General features: G+C 45.0%; 1 protein-coding gene across 1 annotated transcript; it reads right to left on the bottom strand.

Moving 5' to 3' along the window:
* Positions 1–103: 103 nt before the first annotated feature.
* On the bottom strand, positions 104–14,893 carry fermt1 (FERM domain containing kindlin 1). Its single transcript, XM_056581372.1, has 16 exons — positions 14,787–14,893; positions 12,017–12,177; positions 10,692–10,789; positions 10,237–10,372; positions 9,517–9,651; positions 8,972–9,158; positions 8,552–8,654; positions 8,135–8,242; positions 6,999–7,130; positions 5,691–5,740; positions 5,225–5,349; positions 4,687–4,793; positions 3,425–3,649; positions 2,412–2,536; positions 1,858–1,999; positions 104–1,348 (listed from the first exon to the last, which is right to left on the bottom strand). Exons 2-16 carry the CDS (start codon positions 12,165–12,167, stop codon positions 1,175–1,177), a joined length of 1,998 nt encoding a protein of 665 aa, XP_056437347.1. The 5' UTR covers positions 12,168–12,177; positions 14,787–14,893; the 3' UTR covers positions 104–1,174.
* Positions 14,894–18,234: the final 3,341 nt, after the last annotated feature.

Here is an 18,234-nt window from a genome sequence, read left to right as displayed (position 1 = left end):
GTGTCCGCGCAGAGATATTTGGATTATATTTTATGAAATATTTGGTGAAATTAAATGTATCATAATACATCACGAATGCATTGTTTTTCACTAGATGTGATTTCTAGATGGATTGCTCGATGGCTTTTTCACTTGAAGAATCTTTTCATAAGATTACCCTAGTCCTATGATGATAAATAGAGTGCTATAATAAGAAATACAGAAGCGGAGGTTAGTTGTTTTTTTGGCCGCTCTGAATTTAATATTCATTTATCTAATGGAATTCAAGTATTATCATTAAAAAAAAAATAGACATGACATGTTAAACCACTGTTTATTGCATTACAAAAAGATCTCTCTCAAATGTTTGATCTGATATTTACAACAAAACATTTCAGCATCCTCTCTGTGGACACTGTCAGGAAAGTCTGTTTTCTCCATCTCTTAAAAAAAATAAAATAAAAAAATAAGACTTGTTGGCCTACTGGATGTTTGTGATGTACAAAATGTCTATTTACTCATAGTCCACTATTCAATAGGTATACGTTCCCAATGCAACATATTAGGCACAATAAAAGTGAACAAAAGGTTAAAGTAGCACTTTCACATAGAAACGTAGTCTAACAGCAGGACGTCGACGTAGAAATAGCACCACACCACAAATAGCGTTCTAAGGTACAGCCGCTTTTTCTGCTGAATCACCACAAAGAAAGACATCATCAGTTGAGCCTCATTAGTTGAATACCTATCGCAACAATCTGCTAAACAGGTCCTTGGCCCACAGCCCAGGAAGTCCTCAAAATGGAGATTGGATGAATTGGCAAATCGTTTTAGTCAACAACATGCCATCAAAGTAGCACAGAAAAAAACGAATTTTAAGAATAACTGTATAAATCAATTGCCTGTGTGTGTCGTTTTCTGAGTTTACTTGTTGACTACAATGAAGGTATCTTTAACTTATGATGCCTTCAAGAATAATTACAGATTATTTTTACAGAAAATATGCTTTGTAATGAAAACATTGATTTTCACCCTGGGCCAAATAAATTGTTGTGAACCGGGAAATTATTTTATCTTGCTGAGCCACAATTTCCCTGGTCTCTCCCCGTCCCCCTGTGTGTTGAAACAATGAACACTTGAAGCAAAGAGGAAACATCAAAATCGATAAGGGGAATAGTGGCTCTCTGTTTGTGTCTTATTCCTGGCCCCCGGTGAGTTTGTGAAACAGTTCTTCATCTAAAGTCTCGTTCTGGTCTTTCGATCGCGTCGAGAGGAAGATGTATCCCCCGATGAACTCATGGACCACCTTGCAGTCACAGCTCACACAGGAGAAGGCTATCGACACGTTCTGGTCAAACTCGATGGCCACCTAGTAACAGAACAACACACAGACACACACACACACACACACACACACACATACACATAACACATACACAGACACACAGACACACAGACACACACTGTTTTTGAAGGCCAATTGTGGGCAATGATCCTATGGCAGGCCTACTGGTATACTGCAGATACTGGGATGTGAACCCATAACCTTTCTGTCCTTCCCAGGGGTTGACAATATCCCGCCCCCCTTTACCGGCTCGTTAATGATCCGAATTCAATAATGCTGCCTCCTTAATGACCTAATAGATAAGAGATTATTTAAACAATCCCAGACCAGAAAAGTGGTCGCCAGGGCAAAAAGCTTAGGATAGTAGTACAATTAAAAAAAGGAGATAATGCACAATAAATAAACCAAGAGTTAAAAAGTACCAAAAAATAGGCCTAGATAATCTATCTACGTACACACATAACATGGTATGAGCTGATACAGCATTAAATCCATCTTTGTTCCAGAGGGCGATCAAGACGTAGGACTGGTACCTGTCTGATCTCCCAGTTGACGTTCCACTGCTTCATGTTGGCAAACCGCCAGGTGGTGACGGGCAGGCTGGACGACATGTCGATGCGGATCATCCGGTTATAGGAGATGCCCAGGATCTCATCCTTCTTACTCCCGCGGAATCTAGAGCACACACACACACACACACACACACACACACACACACACACACACACACACACACACACACACACACACACACACACACACACACACACACACACACACACACACACACAGGTACACACGCAAACAGCCGCGCACGCAGGCACACACACACACACACACACACACACACACACACACAGGCCCACACACAAATAAATAATTGTGGTAGAATTCGTAATACGGTAGTTTTAGACGAAATAATCAATACCCACTAAAAGGTTGCGTATCAAAGTACAAACAGTTTCCTCGCCAGTCAGAGGTTAAAGTAACCTTCTACAAAATCGATGCCCTGAAAAGTTCCAGCAAAAGCGCTAAGTAATACGCTTATGGCTTACAAGGAGGTATAACAGTAGAAGGTGCACCATACCTAACAATGTAATACTTGATCCCAAACTCTGGCAGCGACTGCCAGGCCTGGATGAAGCGCATCTTGGCCTCCATCAGGGACAGCCGGGCCACGTGCTGGTGAGCCTCCTGTATACGTCCCGTCAGCTGCAGGGGAACACACCCCGGAGAAAAGGTATTTATACAAGGCAGAGGCTCAGGCGGTAGAGCGGGTGTGTGAGTGTCGAGGTATCCCTTAGTAAGGCACCTAACCCTAACCGCTCCCGAAGAGCTGGCTGTCTCCTTACATGGTTGACACCTCCGTCGGGGCGTGAATTTGTGCATGGTGAATGTTAGGCAATATTTTGAATAGCCACTGGTCAGAAAAGTGGTCTATAAATGCAGTCAATTTATCATTTACTATATAACAGTGAAGCCACGTACATGGCGCTAATGAGCAGGGAAGGGGTTGGAGCAGATAAAGGCCTCTTACTCAAGGACACTGGGGAATCGTATCCTCAACCTTTCGGTTGGGAGTCAAACTTCATTCAGGGAATGTGAAGCTGACGTCACACCACGTTGAACGCGCCATCTTTAGAGGTTGTGCCTCATAAAATGTCGCACGGCATGACTGAACTTTACTTTCCCTATACCGACCATACTATTTTATGCTACATGTGATCGACAAATAAAAGTAAATAATAAAATCCCGTAACTTCCATTTTGGTCTTGCAGGTAAGCTTTAACTGCTAGAATTGAAGAGCTATTTGCATATAATTTTCCATCGGTCAGCTGTGAGTGAAATGTACTGTGAGAATATCTGTTTCAAGTTGACTGCACCTGCCTCCTCGTGAGTCAATTTAGATTTTAGACGAATCCCGGCTTATTTTGGATCAGGGCATTTCTTCCCTGATTCTCAATGGCTGAGAAACTAACAGAGGGAGGGAGAAAGGGAGGGGACCTTTTATTAGGTTGTTTACTTTCTAAATCTTGCTTCCCTCCCTTTCTACTCCTAAATCTTATAACTGGAGGGGGGGAATTTAAAAACCATCTAACCTGCTTAGACTTGTGTTTCTTGGCGTAGCGCGGTGAGACGAAGCACTCTGCAACCATATCCATGGCCTCCACGTTGGACGCCGACTGGCCAGGAGAGGGCGCTAGGCTCTTCATCTGCAGGAAGGACTGGATCTTCTTGACCTCTGACCTGTAGGAGCTGTACGCCATGGTTTTCCCCTTGGAGGCCAAAACACACGCAGCTTTCCACTTGGAATACTGTACTTCCTGTGGGCAGGGGAGGACAGCAGAGTTAAATAATTAGGATTCAATTACAATCAAAAGAATTACAGCTTTACAATATATACCACAATTATCTTCAAAAGGCCTTAGTACCATTTATTTGTCAAGAGGAATCATTGGTTCAATGCTACTTCCATTAAAATGATTAAAATGCAGGTCATTAATGGAACAGGAAGGTGGCTGGGGCATGTTGCTCATGGATACCGTGGATGTTGAGAATGGAAGCCAGATGCTTCCACCTAGTAGCAGAAAGCCCTGGCCACTACGCTATCCTGCAGTGATATCTATTGTCGAGCCACAATTACTGGTAAAGATTTCAACGTGTGTTTGGCAGTTTGTTAGTAGGGGGCATGGGGGTCTATTGTATGGGTGTGGGTTGTAGGTTCAAAACAATATGTCCACATTCTTGAGATGCCTGAGCCTTCCTGCTCAATGATGACAATCATCTAAATTGGACAAAGTGCAGTGTGTGTGGTGACGGATGGCTTAACCTGTGCATATTGATTGCTCACTGTTCAACAGGTATGCAGCCTCCCCCAGCCGCAGAGTCCAACCAGTATGTCTCTGAGCAGGGGAGCCTGCCTCAACCAGCCATCATCCACACACACTCCACACATATATAAGCCCAATATCTTTGTTGTTCAGGGCTTGGAGATTGCGTTGTCACATCGCAATGGTCGCTGACATTTGGGGGCTGGGAGAATTTAAATGTTAGCTATTATGTTTGTCGTATTGTGTATTCATTGTTTAATTGTTACGGGAAGATATTGTTGTGTTTGGAAATGCCACAGCGTTTCTCACGCGAGGAGAGGTTAAACAATGTTTTGATTCGCTTGGGTTACGGTATATTAAGGATTTTAAGGTACTTCAGAGCCCTCCCCATATGGCAGCATAGCGCCATCAAATACCCCACGATTCATTCTTTACGTTGTAAGTTACAGGGACTCTTACTTCCTTCTCAGCAGTGTTATTTTATAGCGTGATAGATCATATCATTAAGGTCTATCATTGACTTGACCTACATTGTCACATCGGATGTAAACCTCGTTCATCCCATCAGCCACTGGGAGCAGGAGCTTGATGCCAAACTTCTTGTCCGTCACGTTGACATCAGGGACCACCTCACAACCTGTCACAACAAGAGAGACAGACAGACAGACAGACAGACAGACAGACAGACAGACAGACAGACAGGCTGAGGTTAGTTTTCTGAGAGTAATTCTTACTATGTCCACATATATACATAGATACTTCATTGGAATAAAACACTTGGTTTGCGATTCGAGCAAGCAATTTCATGAATTGAATTATCAGCCCCAACAGAAATATATTTAAAAAAAAAGCATGAAGCTGCTGTTTGAGTAACCACATTTGAAGAGTTTAAAAGGAAATTCGATAAAACCATGGGACATTGACATGGGCTATGTGGCAATTCATGGCTATGTGGCAACTCCCATTCCACTTTTCCAACAGATTTTTTCTCAAATGTCAGTTTCGTTGGAATGAGGGAGAGGCCCGTTAACGCCTCTCAAAGGGATGAGGGGAGGGGGTGACCCTGACCTCTGAGGTGGAGCTGCTCTATGGGTTCCCCCATCGAAGACTCCTTGTTCTTGTAGTAGGAGATGCTGGTGTCCTTGAACACAAACCAGTACTCCTTGTACGGTCGCAGTGACAGTTTCCTCGGCCTGAAAAACACACAATGAGCAACAATCCAAATATTAATAGAAATATTAGACCGGGGAGCAGAATGGGGAAAGAGTCAAGAGATGATTGCTTTGGACGGTCAGGAGTTCTGTTTTTTCAAAGAAGAGTTAACAGTTATCTTATTTTAGAGAGAAGGCACAGAAGAGAAACAACCTTGAGGATTAGAGGAGGTTGTGGAATGCTTCCCCTTGTATGTGAACACAAGCATTTATTCTGGTAGTGACATCACCCAAAAAGAGGAAAAGTTCCCGATATAAGCCAGTAAGTCCCACATAATAAAGCATGTAATGTTTGCCCCTGAGGGCAAGGTGAGAGGGTTTACCTGAACAGCCGCAGGGAATCAGCCAGCTCTGGAATGTCAGTAATGTCTTCCTGGAGGCAGAGAACAACAACTCAGTCGATAGCAGGCGTGGGTTCCCCCAAGACATCGCAGCACGTCGAAACACGCAGGCCGGCCTTCTTACCGCCTTTCCCGTCCGAAAACAGGTGTAATAGCCCGCTACAAACTCCCCACTGTGTGTGTGTGTGTGTGTGTGTGTGTGTGTGTGTGTGTGTGTGTGTGTGTGTGTGTGTGTGTGTGTGTGTGTGTGTGTGTGTGTGTGTGTGTGTGTAATTGTCGGCATCCATAAATTGTTCACAACAGGACCTGTGTGTTGTGGTATAGCAAAAAATTATATTTAGAATAAGAAGAGACAGATGTTCATCGTCTCACCATTTTTTACAAGGTAATGACAATGTAAAAATATGATATATTATATGGATCCTCCTTGGTCCAAAGTACCCTCACAGCTGAGTCAGCCGGTAATGGAAAAGATTGGGAACCCCTGCTCTAGTGGTTAGTGGACTGTTTCCACGCCATTAGGTTCTGGGCTTGATTCCCAATGTCCACAGTATACTCTAAAGGCGTCCCTGAGCAAGAGCCCTCACTTTATGACTTTAACTTCCACTTTCAAGCTCCCAGCACAACCAAACACGGATTTCCCCTCATATTTGTAGTCTGACACAAAATATAACGAGTGTCATGTTGTTTACACCATGGCAGAGCACACAGAGTGCAAATATAACGGGCTGTATCGTTCACTTGCTTTGGAGCCGACTCAAGTATATTTTGGATTCAAAAGCATCAGTGTGGTATATGTTGACCTGGCCCGAGTCCGAGAGATTGGACTCTGGGGCTGGGTGAGGCTGAACACCTGTTGCACGTTGAGTAATCATTGTGCAACAGGTCAAAGGTGATACATTCCACCACCAGGTGTGAGGTTAGGGTAATCCGCCTATTCTCAAAACAGCTTGGAAGGGCCAATCACACTCACACCTGATGGTACACTACGTCACCTTTAGAGCAGCCATCCTCGCACACACTCAGGGAGATCTCCAGCATGGCAAACTCGGACCCCCAGCTCACATATGAGTCAATCAACGTCAACATAAACCGGTTTTCACACATCACCCTCCTGTGTCCAGTGAAAGTCACCTCGGTGGAGTGCGACGGCCCAATCCGGTGGAGTGAATCACGGGCCGTCAGCCACAAATCACCTCGCGTCCGTCGCAGACACGGCCGTCTGCTTTGGGCTCGGGTCACGTCGGGTAGGAGTGTGTGTGCTCACGGAGTCGTGAGCGCGGCACTCACCAGGAGGCGATCCGTGTTCCCGCCTTCCAGCGTCACCTCCAGGTTGGACAGGGCGGCCTCCACCTCGTCGATCTCCGGCTCGTTGGAGAAGTCCAGCGGTTCGCTTGACGTCGTCAGTTTACAAATGTGGTACTGGGAGGACATTTTGTCACCGAGGAAAGAAGCAAGCCACCAACAACACTGAGGGTTTAATAATGGTCGTTAATGATTTTCAAACGACCAATTAAAAAAAAAGGCAACTAATGATTTATATCATAGCGGTAAAGCGCTAGGGGCCTTTATGAGGTGTTTAATGATAGCACACGTATATCAGTCCCATCTAATGGGTGCAAGTAAAGAAAACGGCAAATTCAGCACATTGTGAAGTGCTTGTTTCACCTTAACTGATGGTTGAAAGGGCTAGGCACTAAACATTGAGAAGGCTGCAGCTAATCATTTGTCATCATTATAACCAAAAGTGTGTGTGTGTGTGTGTGTGTGTGTGTGTGTGTGTGTGTGTGTGTGTGTGTGTGTGTGTGTGTGTGTGTGTGTGTGTGTGTGTGTGTCCCTCCTTCTTTCTCGTTCTCTCCCTTTCTGTCTGTAAATACTTAAATATTAATAACTTGGGATGTCAAAGATGTAGGCAATGCCAAACTATAATACACTACATACTAGAATAAGAACTCTCTCGCTCTCTCTCTCGCTCCACCCTGTCCCCAATGTCCTAGCATGTCTCTCTCTCTGGATTTAGACATCAAACCGGTTTCACCAGGATGGGTAATAATCAAGGCCTGAAGACACACTTTTATAGCTCATTCATTACGTCTCATTTTGGAACCGAAGAGAAGCGCTCATCCTACTAACACTTCAAATTTTCTATATTTAAAGTTTTCACTAGCAATTATATGGATAACAGACTAGAAAGAACAATTTGAACTTGTTTTGAGTTCAAATTGACTCGCGGCCCTGACTATAAGTTGTATGTTTGACTTAAACTCTACATTCCTATTTATATCTCATATATAAACAATATACAGTGGACACGTATCCCTAGCTCTTTTCTGAACGCGTTGCCTTTATGTTGGGTGACGGCGTGTCCTATTGGACCAGCAAGGACATGTCTCGGGGGGCTTGGTGTTCATGGGTTTGAGTTTCACCTGGAGCGAAGCGAACATGAGCATTTCCTCGTCAGTGCAGTCGATCTCCTCCAGCAGAATGCACCAGCGGGCCTGCTCATATAGCTGGGTGATCCTCACCGCATCATACTGACACACACATGCACATGTGGAACACACATGCACAAACACACACGTTAGTGACACGCATGAACGAACATCAAAGTTAGTACAACACATCAAAAGGTAAAAGGCAGCAAACCGCCGGCCTGGCTATGAGCGCTAAAGCAAAATCACACACACACACACACACACACACACACACACACACACACACACACACACACACACACACACACACACACACACACACACACACACACACACACACACACACACACACACACACACACACACACACACACACACACACACACAGACTGTGTGAGAGGTCATTACCTTGGGATTGAGGTCGAAGAAGACGTGGTATTTGAAACGTAACAACAGCTTATCGTCTTCCTGGATGCCTTGCTCCATTAAGGAGCGGGAGGAGTCCAGCCACCTGTCAATCAAAAACATCATCACCTCAGATGCGCAGGGAGGGAATTAGGCAAACGCTTAATTTACTCCCACTCATTACTACTGCAATAATCTGCATTTAGCAGACACTCTTCTACTTTTTACACAAAAACAACTTACAGGAAACTAAGATTCAGGTAGTATACCAGGTCATTAAGGTGGAGACAGAGGGGTTGGGACATCTTGCTCAAGAACCCCTACTTAGGTTATTAACATGGGAGACTGGACCCAGTGGCTCTCTGGGCTGACCAGGGGGTTCCTGATTAGTGGTAGTCTCTATGGGTGGTTTTGGTCACTGACCCTGCGTTGATGGTCGTTTTGTCCTCCAGTGACAGGGCCTGGTACATTTTGGCCAGATCTGCAGGCGGGAGATTAGGCTGGCTGGCGGTGAAGGGGTTGTCCCCAAACCAAAGGCTGGTGGCGGTTAGGGGCATGCCGTTCTCTGGGTCATAGGTCGCCACCATGGTCTTGCTGTGGGCGGGGCTTCCTGAAGCACAGCAAAACAGTGTGAGCGGTAGCAGGAAAATAATTGAGAAAGGAATTCACGAAATGTAAAGGTGGATTCAAGGTGCTGATGTAGTAAGTACACAGAGATGCTCTGGCAATGCACAGAAACATTGATAATGTCAGCGTGTTTTAGTATTCATATACTAAAGTTTAAAGTGGCCGTTTAACAGCACAAAACACAACTCACAAACTCACAGATATACCAATAGACTTAGAGGATGAACGCATCTTGAGTTTTTGCCCCTGATGGATGATGAATAGATAGTGGATGGATGGATCGCTGGACAGGGGTTGAATGTCAGACAGATGGATGTTCCGGATCGGTTTGTGAGTCGTACCTGACGCTACTGTATTTAAATTGAGGTCATCCATGTCCAAGACCTCATCCAAGAAGGCATTCTTCTCCTTCTTCTTCTTCTTCTTGCAGTCCTCGGTGTGTTTGAGTAGCGACACTTCCTCAGGTCTTCTGATGTCTGCGAGGAGGCAAACATGAGAGATGAAGCCAAGGAAGGACGCCATAACAAAGTCTGCTTCAAATCCTCTTGATGGCGAACACAACAGAACGTCCAATCTGTCCTACGGTTTCTCTGTTGTTTGTGCGCTCCTTTCCAGTACACAAGGACTGATTGAAAACCAATAAGAATCAGAATACATAATGGTCATTCATCACTCCATCATGACGAAATTACGTCAAACACAAAGGGGCTCATGCAATAACTCATTCAATTCATTACAACATCTGCATGTATGAGTTATTGATCTTGCTTAAGGATGCCTGTAAGGCTTCGTCATGATCGCAGCGACCCGGGTTCGATTCCTGCCCTCGGTCCTAAGCTGCCTAATATGCTCTCTCTCCCATACCTTCCTGTCTATCTACCTCTATCATTAAAGCATAAAAATACCAAAAATAAATCCTTGAAACAATGGATGCCTATTTATATCGACTGTTTACATTGATATTCTGAACCATAAACCTTGGGAGTCAAACACTGCTCGCCACTCACTACGCTCAACTATGAACCATGGCTACAGGGAAAGAAAACCACAGAGTGACTCACTGAGTACGCGGCAGATCTCGGCCACCGCCTTGAACACCACATTGGAGTAGCTGACCGTCATCTTGACGGTCTTCATGTTGGGCAGCTGCAGGAGCAGAGGCTTGTGCTGCGGCGTGTAGCACAGGTCCGCGTCCGACTGTGAGGAAAGCAGCCCATGGCTTTAGCCTTGACTTTCTTAATAAATGTCTATACAGTAATATAAATGTCTGTCCAATATCAATCAATGCGTCAATTTTTTTATGGATGTTTGTATGAAACGTTGGCGTTCGCTAATGCTTATTATCAGGTTTATTTTTTGCACGATTTTAAAGCATTGTGTTTGTTTGTTTGTTTGTGAGTTTCAGTCAAGACCGTGTTATTACAGTGTGTTTCTCTGATCTGCCAATAAGAAGCCACCATTCAGATTTGAATGGAAAGTGCACAGGAACCACCCAAAGAACCAAGTCCCGCGGTACCTGAATGCCGTACTTGTCCAGGGTCCAGTGGGTCTTCAGGACCCACATGTTCCTCTGACCCCACCACAGGGCGTGGTCCGACCAGTCCTGTTGCGTCTCTGGGAAATGGAGTTCAAAGGTGTCAACAATGACTAACCACCACTGGCGGACTACAGTGTTTGCAGTTAATGGGTATCCTTTAACAAACAAAAAAAACCAACAAACATACAAACTTGGTCCGACTAAAGTCTTCCTAAGTGAACGGACTTCCAAAACAAGAAGAAACCTTTTCAAGTATTCCATATTTATAGTCACAGTATTACGAATTGAACTGTTAAGAAAAACCAAACCCAAACAAGACTCATTCATATTCACAATCATCATATAACAACAACAATTGTGCCCGTTGCCATGTGTCCAGACAGCCGACCGACACAACAGTAAAAAAAAAAAAGGAACAAGGTGTGGCTGTATGACTGGGAATGAGTGTGTGCTTGCGTCATGTTATCATTCTCCCGAATTCCGTAGACGGCGCAAATATAACCCCGGCGATGACGGGTCACTGAGTCACCCCCTGGAAGCACCCCACTCGAGCGACACAACCATTACCTCCCAGTGACTCAGAGGAAGAGCCTTTTTACAGCGAGCTCACCGTTATTTGGCTAAAGGCGGTCTTGGGACTGTTTGGTGGTTAGGTGTCTGGGAGCAGGGAAAGGGTGACCTTCGCCCCCCGGGGAGTGATTGGCGGTGTATGAGTGTTACTGGAGAACAATAAATGCTCCAGCATTGTGTGAACGTTGGGATAAACAAAGGTGTGGTGTTGTGTGTGTGCGCTGGGGGTCAATGTGTCGGCAGGTGGATTGATACCGCGGCTCTGGGATCGAGCATGTGTTTGTTTTTTTCTGTTATTTCTTTTTAGGGGACACTTTCATCCCAGGGGAAATTTCGGACACGTGTCATTAAGGGTTGTCTGATCCAGCTTGCCGAATGTAGGGCACTTTCTCACACACACACACTCACACACACACTCACACTGACTCCGACCTCAAACATACATGCACACACACACACAAACACACACACCCCAAACATAAAAACAATTGGCACTCGCAAAAAATACACACACAGACACTCACATATGCATGCACACCCGATAAACACACACACACACACACACACACACACACACACACACACACACACACACACACACACACACACACACACACACACACACACACACACACACACACACACACACACACACACACAAAAGCAAACAACCCAAACATAGAAACACAAATTGCACTCACAAAAACCCACACAAACGCACACATAACACTCACTGATCTTCTCCACCAGTTTGAGCATGAGGCCGCCCACGTGGAGGTCGCCCTTGATGCGCAGCTTGAACCTCATGGACTCCTCGCCTTCCTTCTGGTCCACCTTCACCGCCAGCTCCCAGGACGTGTTGCCATACTCAGCCGCTGTGACCATGACTGCCGGCCTGGGGAAGGGGCGGGGGGAACGGAACAGAGTGTGAGACAGGAACGTTTTGGGACCTTCAAGGCTCTCGAGTTAGAAGTCTCCATCCAAGAGCTGCCGGAAGTCGATGTCTACGCCGGTGGTGGCATTATTATTTATTTAGTCTAAATGTATGCATTATATAATATTATATTAAATTGATTTACCTCATTTAATTCCATTAGATGGATTTTATTCATAGGTGTAAATGCATTGTAGGTGTTGTAGTTTGTATTGTTGTCATAAATTTCTGTTCTCATTGTTGTGTTGTTCCTCGCCGGTGAATCACCTTCTGTAATTTCCGTTTCAGGATTAATAAAGCGTTATCGCGTAAAGCTTTATTAATGTGTCTCTCCTGAAATGAGTTTTGGCAACAGTTCAGTGACATCTGGTGCTTTTGATAACTTTATGAGGAAGCTTGGAGTTCCTTTTATGTTTGCCACGACGGCAGGGGTCTCTTTGGGCTAGGCAGTTAACGTAGACGAGAGGGCCAAATTTGAAGGCTCAAGACTAACGCATGAATCAGCCTTTGGTTTCACAAATCATGATCGCAAAAGCACCACCACCAAACGCCCATGGAACAGCTTTCACAGAGACGGGAAAAGACACTAGGGATCGCTCAAGGGGCTGAGGGAATGAAAGCTTAGACATTTTGTTGGCGGCATGTTCACGATCATACACCCTCCTCTCTCTCTCCCTCTCTCCCTCTCTCCCTCTCTCCCTCTCTCCCTCTCTCCCTCTCTCTCTCTCTCTCTCTCCCCCCCCTCTCTCTCTCTCTCTCTCTCTCTCTCTCTCTCTCTCTCTCTCTCTCTCTCTCTCTCTCTCTCTCTCTCTCTCTCTCTCTCTCTCTCTCTCTCTCTCTCTCTCTCTCTCTCTCTCTCTCTCTCTCTCTCTCTCTCTCTCTCTCTCTCTCTCTCCCCATGATGAATAAATGATCGGTGATCAGACAGAGACTGACAGATGCTTGTAATATGAAGGGCCGTAGGGGGGGACGGATGCACAAGGCGGACCCGGGGTTAAAACACAGCCGTACTGCCCTGGGGGCTTCTGCTCTGAACAGCATTCATCACAGTGAGAGACACCCCCCTCGACAGCTCTGAGTGTGAGCTTGTGTGTGTGTGTGTGTGTGTGTGTGTGTGTGTGTGTGTGTGTGTGTGTGTGTGTGTGTGTGAGGATAGAAGATAATAAAGCGGGAAGGAGAGAAGAGAGGAGAAGGGAAGAAAGAGAAGATGAGAGAAAATAAGAGATGGGGAAGAAAGAGAGAACAGAGGAGAGGAGAAACGAAGAGAGAGGCAGAAAGAGAGAAAAGAGGAGAGGAGAAACGAAGAGAGAGGCAGAAAGAGAGAAAAAGAGGAGAAGAGAAAGATATTGGAGCCGAGGAGCAAGAGATGGGAAGAAACAGAGAAGAGGAGAGAGAATACACACACAGGGAGGAGAAGACAGAGCAGAGTCAGCGAAGGGTAGCAGGAAGGGGGAAGAACGGCAGCAGAACAACAGACAGCGCAGGCTTCGGTTGAGGAATGTCTGGCGAGTAGGAACACGTATCTGATCAGGAGAGACCACGCAAAGTACCCGCCAGCCCACACACACACACACACACACACACACACACACACACACACACACACACACACACACACACACACACACACACACACACACACACACACGCACACAAACACACTTGTTTATGACACAAATATAACACAGACACACACACACACACACACACACACACACACACACACACACACACACACACACACACACACACACACACACACACACACACACACACACACACACACACGCACACAAACACACTTGTTTATGACACAAATATAACACAGACACACACACACACACACACACACACACACACACACACACACATACACGCACACACACACACAGACACACCACACACGTTTTCAGTGTGCGCTGAACACGCCTATTCCATAGCTGGAGGCTATCAATTCTGCAGGTATACCTGTCGCGTTCCTCTAGAGATGTCCAGCGGTTGTAACTATTGAACCGAGTAGCCACAGGGCAGGATTAATGACCACAAGCTGTCTGGCCCGAGTTCTGTTTTGACTCATCGCGTAGCAGAGTCATAAAGTAGACTGAGCTTAGTTGCAACACTGTTTACTGGGCGAGGCTCTGACGGCATGTGGTGAGAAATCTCTAACAAGAAGCCTAAAGTAGCTTATATTTGTATAGGGGGGGAAAACACTGCTTGAACTAAAATAATCTGCTTTAGGAGACAGCATTGCAGTCAAAAACGGAAATCACGGATAACTTGTTCATCAATAACAGTTACACGTATTCACGTCCGTTAGGCCTACTGTTACACTTAAGATTCACTGATCTTCTGGTTGAAACATTAATGTGTTACTGAACGCTGTATTAACCTAACAAAGTTGGTTTCACATGAAGACACAAACTATACTGGATAGACTTGGCCTGTGTCATGATTGGATTGAATGTGACATTTCATTCAACAATGTAGCACTCTGTTGTTTTTTCTTCTTCAAACTGGCCAAGAGCCATATTCATTGTTATGATTTTTAAACTAAAAGAAACAAAACGTACCTCTTAATTGAGTCAAGGTGAATCGATCGTTGACCGTTTCGCGGGGGTGAAAAAAATATTCCTGTCCAGTGGAGTGGAGAAAAAAACGAGTGTACTTCTGCGGTGGGAGAGCCCGCCCCTTTCAGGCAGGTGAAGGAAGTGGGCTCGCAATCCCCACCTTCTTTTTATGACTGAACACCAGGATATGATGCATAGCTAGTCCAGGAATTTCAGAGAGAGAGAGAGAGAGAGAGAGATAGAGAGAGCAATTATAGAGCGTATAGGTAAAAATTACGTTATACAGAGAGAGATGTATTAAATTAGAAGAGAGAAAGATAGATAGAAAGAGAGACCGGGAAATAGAGAGAGAGAGAGAGAGAGAGAGAGAGAGAGAGAGAGAGAGAGATACTGGTTGTCATTACTCTAGTCTAGGCTAATGCTAAACATGCGTTATTGAGAAACACAACATTTGATATATGTGCCAAATAGGCGTACAATTGATGTTATGGCTATTGTGGTATTGTAGACAAACTATAAAGTACTTGTCGATCAGAACTAACAAAGAAATATGTTGATTGAGACCTAACCATAACTAAATAAGATTTCATTTTGAGATGGAATCTTTAAGAGTGAGAATTAATCATATGTTTTCTGAAAGAACTTGGACTGGTGATGGAGTTACCGGTTTTTACAGAAAGTCGTAATAAGTAAGGCTCAACCTATTCATTGACAACAAAAAATAAAAAACCACTCACTCGTCGTCCACGTTAAGCCTGGCCTTGGGGAAGAATCTGCGGCCTAATGTACATTGGCGAATTTGTCTGGCGATACTAATGAACACATAAATAAATACATCCATTGGGGATTTTTTCTTTCCATGATTTAGTTCGAATAATTACTTTATATTAAAGTGATTACTTATTAAAGTGTGTGCTACCTAGCAGGTGTTTAGTGTGGGTTATGTTATGTGTTATCGAATGCAAGCCAATTAAATATTTTTTAAGAGACGAATTTACAACAAATGTATTAGCCTATTTAGCCTATCCCGTAATAAGCCATAATTAGCATTTTGAAGAATATATTTCGTTAATTAAGTAAACAAGGTCCCACGCCCCCTCGTTCTGCCACACGGTGGGGCCACTAGTCTATAATAAAGCTTCACTTGAAGAGTGGAAAAAGAAGGACGCTGCTTGGACCGCCGCTATATTTCACAGCAAGTGGGATTTTCAGTGAGGAGATTTTTTTTTTTGTTGATCATATAATGGATTCACCGTTCTTTAATACTATTCTCTTTGATTTGCTTTGTCATTTGACTGTTTTTAGACATTCACATTTGTATAGGCTATATAATGACACTCTGACTGAGAAGCAGTCTTAGTTGTTGTTTCTCTTTTTCAGTTAGGCTATAGGTCTATATCATGCTTTTTGTGCCCCCCTCCCCCTGCCTGGATTATAATTGCACATCTTTGTATTATCCACTGGCATGACTGTCGGTTATGCCTTGATGTATTGCAAACCAAAATGAAAGTGCTCGTCAAAGTACGCTTAATAAAGTAATTATGAACCTATTGCTAACACTGGCCACTTTGACGCATTTCAGAACAAACCTCAAATACTTATTTGCATTTTGTGTATAACATTAGCATGCTTCACTTTATTATTTAGCAGTAAGCCATCGCAACAATCCATCCCCTGGCCCCTGAGACGGTTCAAATGTGAGTGTGCAAAGTTCCCTGCACTGCTTTGTGTCGCTTCCTAAATAGTGGCTTTGTTTTTTCATGCTACTCCATATCACCGCATACTTATTCTCGATAACTGTAGGCCCTACCCGCTATTTACCAAGATCGTGCCAGACGAAAAAGAAAAAAAATCCCCATCCAGACGGCCCATCCAAATGTGGAGGACCAATTGAAGAGCAGCCTCTCTTGGACGCGGTAGCGGGATAGAAGCCCTGAACACACATGGGCTCCGGCCCAAGACACTGCTTTAAGGACAGTCTGTTTTTACCACCTCGCCCTTCGCCGGCCACGCCAAAACCGTCGAAGAAAAGTAAACATGTGCATGAGACTTTGACAATCTTTATTTACAACTACGTGTAAATCGATGACAGATGAGGGCCCCTTTTTTGTTTTTTTGGCGGGGGCCGCATGCAGGAAACATAATTCCGTGACGAGAAAAGAGCAAACAAACAAATAAATAAATAGGGGCAGCTGTGTCACACAACCGTGTCTTCTGTGGACGGTACAACATGGAAAATAACATCTCTGTGGTCAGGGGGGTCAGGACAGGAGTGGACACTCACCCTATTTCATCCCGACAGCTGTGGTCAGGCCGGACATTGCCCAGTATGGGCCCATAACCACGAAGCCTACCTCTGGTCTCTACGTCGGCCTGTAACTATTATACAGAACATCTCGGAGAGATACTCCACTTGACGATTTGGTCCTTAAGGTTGCAGTCTCGAAATGAATGTTTCGTCCTCTGTTGCGGTGCTTATTGCGTATAAGAATACGCCGTAACACAGGCATGAGAGCTGACAACCAATCTTTTAGTGGTATAGCTCCGCCATACCCTCTCAGCCCGAAAGACCGCTGCTTGGTGATGGAAAATGTGCCACTCGAGCGACTCCGTTTGGGGTTTGAATGCATGGCGTCTATCGCCATCGACAACCAGTTTGTAACATTCGTAGTAGTGCAAATGCAAGGGGTTTCGCCAGTGGGCCATAGGCTCAATTTCCATTGTGTTTCCTTCTGATGGATAGTGGCATTTATTGAAGTGGAAATCTTTAAGCAACACTTTAAGCAGATGACAAGCGACAAAGTGAGAGAAGAGAGAGGAAGAACGTAAGACAGGAAAATGTTGGTCGCATAAGACACAATCAATTAAGCATCTGCCTCCCTGATCAAGCTGCTTTTAGAAGTTTGAACCATGAACTGGAAGCTTCTTCTTCTTCTTCTTCTTCTTCTTCTTCTTCTTCTTCTTCTTCTTCTTCTTCTTCTTCTTCTTCTTCTTCTTCTTCTTCTTCTTCTTCTTCCCGGTCTCTCTGTATTTCTGGAAAGACAAACCTCCCGGTGACCTGAGAACACGCTAACCCAATTAGCAGCCTTGCCGACGGATCAAATGGAAGTGAAAACATTCACCGGCGTGACGGAGACCCATCACAATGCCCCATTCATGCCGACGCTTCAGCCTCCAGCCTCCAGCACCCGGCCCATGCTTGGTGGGGAGGAGGGCAGAGGGTGGAGCTGGAGGTGGAGGCGGAGGTGGAGGTAGAAGGAGCAGTGAATCAATGCAGCCGAGCAGCTGACCTCACCTCACTCTGGCCTCTTGGACGTGTCAGCCGAGGGCTGTCCAAAGCAATCGCATGAAGGCCTTCCCTGGGATCGCTCCTATAACGTCAACAACCGGTTTCAAACAAACACACAAACAAAAAATCCGGGAATCCCCCCCCCCCCCCCCCCCCCAGGTG

The sequence above is a fragment of the Gadus chalcogrammus genome, chromosome 21 (genome assembly GCF_026213295.1).
Source record: "Gadus chalcogrammus isolate NIFS_2021 chromosome 21, NIFS_Gcha_1.0, whole genome shotgun sequence".
In the NCBI taxonomy this organism is placed as follows: domain Eukaryota; kingdom Metazoa; phylum Chordata; class Actinopteri; order Gadiformes; family Gadidae; genus Gadus; species Gadus chalcogrammus.
This window is presented reverse-complemented; position numbering and strand designations above follow the sequence as displayed.